At 41.2% G+C, this 5,530-nt stretch overlaps 1 protein-coding gene across 1 annotated transcript; it reads right to left on the bottom strand.

Annotated features, from left to right (window-relative positions):
* Positions 1–562: 562 nt before the first annotated feature.
* slc2a11l (solute carrier family 2 member 11, like) lies at positions 563–4,137 on the bottom strand. The gene is made up of 12 exons (XM_068760031.1): positions 4,114–4,137; positions 3,777–3,875; positions 3,537–3,697; positions 3,300–3,424; positions 3,059–3,188; positions 2,228–2,376; positions 1,946–2,133; positions 1,539–1,649; positions 1,272–1,373; positions 1,121–1,196; positions 865–992; positions 563–778 (listed from the first exon to the last, which is right to left on the bottom strand). Exons 1-12 carry the CDS (start codon positions 4,135–4,137, stop codon positions 563–565), a joined length of 1,509 nt encoding a protein of 502 aa, XP_068616132.1.
* Between the last annotated feature and the right edge of the window lie 1,393 nt (positions 4,138–5,530).

Genomic DNA, 5,530 nt, shown 5'->3' with positions numbered 1-5,530 from the left:
GACATATTTGGTAATGAAGCCAGATGACCACACACCAGTGACGTACATATGCCCGCCCTCCTCCAAACAGCAGCCCAGATAAGGTCAACACCCAACCAGCGCCTTAGATAAGGTGGACAATTGGAAACAAAATGCTTTTCCTACTTTGTTGGCCTTTCTAAAGTGATGTTTCAGCTCCACAAACCCCGCTGAAAACATCAATGACCAGACAAGCACATCTTGAAATTAAATATAGGTCACTGCTAAAAAAATAAGATAACACACACAAACAAAAAAATAATAGAATATGAACTAATAATATATTATGGTCATCCTTAAAGACTATGATTCGTTCGGACGGAAACTGCAACGCCACATTTATTGACATTTTCTTACAGTGTTGCGTTATAAATATGTAAAAATGACAACTGGTTCATGTAATAAAAGCAGCATTACTATACTCTACATGTTTAATGATGGATTTCTACTTAACTTAAATGTAGAAAATCTTAATTTACTTGTAATATAAAGTGACCATTTAATATAAAAGCTTATTTTGTGACTCTGAATGGCTTTTGTAGAATCAGAATTTGGTCTCATATAAATTTACTATGTTCACTTTTTGCTCTTTATGTTCTTTCCTCGACTTTTCCTCCGATTTGCTGTGCATCTTCCTAAACTCTGCCGCGATCTCCAGCACCGTCTGATTCTTGGTCTCAGGAACATTGAACCATACGAACGACGCACATCCAGCGCAGAAAACCAGGAATACAAGAAAGCAGAAGTAATCCATTTTCTCCTAGAAAAGGAAGCATTTGGGGTTATGCAATTCATCTGATTTCTCTCCTTGACATACATCCGATTTGAGAAGGTTGCTGTTCTTACCACCATGATTGGGAAGACCATCCCCACCAGAAACAGGCCTGCCCAGTTGATGGTGCATGCGATGAAGTACGCAGCCGATTTGTACGACTGCATAAAAAGTTCCCCTGGAAGAGGAGACGTTACTCCACCTGAGAATCAAAAACAAAGGAGAGATTTTGTAGACTGTAATGAGATGGGATAATAGTGGGGAGGGAAAAATGGGGAGCAATTGAAAACTTTAATAAATGGTTAAGATCTGGAGATCTGATCAGCCCACCTGGTCCACAAGAAAATAGGGAAATGAAGAGAAAAATGAGGACCAGGCTGCAGTACGGCATCCAGGAGACCCGACTCTGAGCATGGGAGAGTTCTTAGTGAGTTGCATACTCAAATACGTGGGAAGAGGTTTTGACATTGTGCCGACTGACTTCAAGGTACAGAGTGATGGTGAGGAAGAGCAGTATTACAGCCATTCCCGCGTACCCTCTGAACAGCAGGGCTTTCTTGCCCGCATTCTCCACAATCATGAACTGCAACAATAAAACATGCTATCAGCCACAGGGGGGCGCTCTAACTCTACATTAGGACAGTGAGAGAAGAAGCTTCAGTAGAGAAAAATATAAAAAAATAAAAAAATAACTGTAATCTATAGAATATTCATGGAATACGTGTGGCGTTGTTGAAAAGAGACTTACACAGGCTAAAGATGCAGTCAGCTCACACAGCCCTATTCCCAAGGCCGAGTGTCTTAACTGTTCTTCTTGGATTCCTGCTGCGCGAAGCACATCAAAAGAATAAAAGTACACCTGGAAGAAGCATTCGAATACAAACCAAAACCATCAACTTTAACACGTCTAAAATGTGGACATGTTCACATGGCTTTGAGTCAGGAGTGAGTAATGAGGTGTTGTTATTTCACAGTAAACAAACCTTCTTGGCAGTATATGGATTTTTATCCCACATACAGATGTTAACAAGACTTTGCTTGGCAATCCATTAACTTAAAACAAGGTGAAGTTTCGCATTATACAAGGGCCTGTGAAAGGTTCATCTTGGCACTCTTGAGCACGATCATTTTCTTGTGTAATTCGGTGTAACTTACAGCGTTAATGCCAGACAGCTGCAGCAGGATGAAGGTCACGACGATGGTGATGAGCTGCCAGCGGACAGTTCGATCCCGAAACAGCTCCATCACTGAGTGGCTGCGAATGTCCTGCAGGGAAGCTTTCTCCTCCAGCATCTCCTCCACTGCAGCGCTGTGGTCTTTGCTGCCCCACAGCCTCCGTAAAGCTGGGGGGGGGGGGGGGGGGGTGAGAAAACAGCAGTAAAAACAACTTTTTTTAAAAGACGGACACCCAGGAACCAGGGTTAGGGTTTCTCACACCTTTCTCACAGGCCTGGCGGTCTCCTCTGTTCAGCAACAGGAACTTGGGAGACTCTGGCAGGAAGGGGAGGGTGAAGAGCTGGATGAAAGCAGTGAAGCCGTTGAAGCCAAGCAGCCAGGGCCACCCCTCCGGTGTTCCAAGTAGCTCCCTGCAAGTGTTATAGCATGTTCAATGAAAGGGAACAATGGCACTATCATAGTGTAATGTGTTTAAAGGGAGCCATGTTGTTCAGGGTGTATAACTTAAAATGCATTATTGTTTATATATACACACTAAGAGTCTAAACGCATACTAATGAAATAATATCCGTATCCGATCCGGATGAAATTCGGTGGTGAGATAGAGATCCCCACCCTACACCATTGTATTAAATTCCATAAACATTCGTCAATAAACAACCGAGATATTGAGGAACACATTTTGAAGTTCCATTTACTGCAATGTTAATAAAAGATTTAAAAAGATCCAGAATCCAGGATCTCTTCTGGATCATCACCAAAATGTAATTGTCTGTTCTTGGTAAGATTCCCAACTTTTCCTGAAAATTTCAATGAGATCCATCCTGATCTTTTTGAGTTATGTTGCTCAACACAACACAACCTCCTTGGCGGAGGCAATGACGAACCCAGATCCACACCCTTATTAGGATCATGTTTGGTGAAGCCAAAGTACAGGACAAACAAAAGTTGTGATGAAGCCCAAATTAAGGAGCGCCGCCCTCCAGAGGTGACACCTTGGGCCTTGAGGACAGTCCTCTTTAAATGAGAGCTGTAATTCTGACCTTTCACCTCCTGATCTTGGTCCTCAAACTATGATGCAAGCCACCTCACCTGATGCCCAGCAGCTGACCAGAGAACTTGCCAAAGGAGACAAAGGTAGCAACAGTAACACCCACCATCCCTCGCAACCTCTTGGGGGTACATTCAAGAATGTATAGGGGTTGAATTGAGAGACTGAGTCCTAGAGGTGTACATAATAAAACCTCATGAAAAGAGTCAATAACGATGTTGTCGACGGGGTTAAATAAGGAGTCAGAAATCGAATTAGAAATTAAGGAAACATGAGACTCACCTGCATTAAGGCCATAGAGAAATCTTCCCACCATAATCATCTCAAAGGACGTCACTCTTTGGCTCAAAATCATCAACACAGCTCCAAGTATGGCAAGAAAATTGTTGCACAAAACACAGCGCTTTCTGTGACGACAGGAAGACAGAGACATCCATGTAAAAGCCTGAAGCAGAAGGACAATTTAATTGTTCTTTGTTGGTGCTATATTATATTTGTTTCTTTTCTATTTTTGTTGACCTTCCAAATTTTACGGTCAGCAGACTGGCACTCAGAGAACCGAGTAAACCACCGATGCAGAAAATGGACACAGCGAAGGACCAGATGAGAGAACGCTGCCACTCCTCTAAGGAGACGTTGTACCTCTGCAGAAATGTCTCATTCACCATCGTCTTTATAAACTGCAATTAAACATGTGATTAGCGTGTTAACTAAAAGCTGCCTGTTGCATCTTATGATTTATTTTCTTCATCTACTTACAGGAGATGCTGAGGTCATCACAGATATGCAGAATCCATACTGAAATGTCCCGCCAATGCCAATGGCAAATATAGCTGCAATTAAAACAGGAGAGTCCAGCTGCAGCGACAGGAAGCGTTAAAATGACAAGACCGCCCTTACATTTGATGTCAGGTCTTCACATTCTGGAACACAATAAACTAAAATATGCTTTTGTCAAGGCCTCTGTCTCTTAGAATCTCTCAGAACTTCTAATTAAATGCAATAATTTGGTTATTACGGAAATTTATTAAAAGACAAAATTGAGAAAAAAAAAGACATGAAATTATACAACTAAAATAAATCAGGCATCACTGACCAGCAGCGCGAAGTACTGCAGCATAACTGCGCTTTGTTCAGTGTGTCGTCTTCTGAAATCAGTCACTCGTGCTTAACAGATATAATCTGTCTCCAGAAAAGATTAACTTGCTTTCTGGCCCAAAGAGAACATTTCAAGGAAGATGAGAATGAAGCAACCAGATTTAGCAAAAGCACATGTGTCTCAGTCGCATCTACTGTTTCCACATTCTGCTTCAAGAATCTTGTCTAATCATGATGACAAGACTTTAAACTAAAGATTTAAAAAAAAAAAGTTAATGTCTTTCAATTTCTCTAAAAGCTAAGGAAGATAAAATAAAGACATGACAGTGGATTTTGTCTGAAACTTCAGACTTAGGGTGTCTTTTCTTCTTCGTTTTTTTCCCCAAATAAGACATGAAATTCCAAAGACTGGAAGAACAAATGATGCTTTCACATTCTACGTCACAAGGAATCATTGGCATTTGATTGGGCCTTCTGGGGATACGGACATTCACACAGTCTCATCAGGCAGATGTTTACAGACCCATAATCCCAAAGAGCGGTTTAAAATTTCTTTAAATGTGTTGATTGTGTTTTTTGCTGCGGTTTAGATGGCAAAACCAACACCACTCTTATATTACTTCTGCTTCAGGCTAACACTAAAGGCCAATTGTCTTATCTCATAGCACAAAGATAATGTGCGTAAAAGGTCATAATGTGCTTTACTATTATTATTATTTATTTCACACTCACTTCCCCAGCAGCCTGAAGGTTATTATGGAAGACGGAGTATTGTTATCCCTTTGATAAGCATCTTAGCAACAAATTGTGTTTTAAATCGGCTTTATTTTGTTATTCGTTTCAAGTAGATCAAAATCCTCCCGTATTTCTTGATGAGCTTTCCACAACAGTCTTCCACGAGGAGTCATCAGCCTTTCATTTTTAAAGAAGTCAAACAACGATGCCACAACCGAGATCCTTGTTTGTTAAAATGATGCCGAGCGGCACTATTTAAAGAACGTGACAAAAACATGGTTTAACTTCCCGGTTACATGGCGGTTGATCTTCACCTCTAATTAGGCTTCTTTGAGTCGGCTGCTTCCTGCTAGCTCCCTTCCAGGTCTTCAACAAGTGGCTGCACATATTTGTAAAAACATCACCGGTTTACCTCCTTGATTTTATAGAGATGAGATTTGATGCTGTTGCTTCCTCCGCTGCCTTTATTATGCCTCCATCGTGTTTCTATGGAACCCACAGCAGGATGTGTCAATTGAGCAAATATAATTGAGAAGTGCAAGAAAAGAAATGTGTTTGACCTTTTCCTTTGCAAAGTGTGTGAATGACGCCGTAATTATTCCTGGAAGCCGTCCAGTCATTTTTGCCCATTCCTGCTGACAGTAGTGAAAATGTAACCTCCTTGGCAAGGGTAATAAAAC

This window comes from Brachionichthys hirsutus, unplaced genomic scaffold, assembly GCF_040956055.1.
Source record: "Brachionichthys hirsutus isolate HB-005 unplaced genomic scaffold, CSIRO-AGI_Bhir_v1 contig_641, whole genome shotgun sequence".
Taxonomy (NCBI): domain Eukaryota; kingdom Metazoa; phylum Chordata; class Actinopteri; order Lophiiformes; family Brachionichthyidae; genus Brachionichthys; species Brachionichthys hirsutus.
This window is presented reverse-complemented; position numbering and strand designations above follow the sequence as displayed.

Coding starts and splice junctions, on each gene's coding strand:
- slc2a11l (XM_068760031.1), bottom strand. CDS start 4,137: ATGCTGCAGTACTTCGCGCTGCTG. Junction 1,650..1,945: donor AGCTGTCTGGCATTAACGCT/GTAAGTTACACC, acceptor TGCTTCTTCCAG/GTGTACTTTTATTCTTTTGA. Junction 1,374..1,538: donor TGACTGCATCTTTAGCCTGT/GTAAGTCTCTTT, acceptor TTATTGTTGCAG/TTCATGATTGTGGAGAATGC.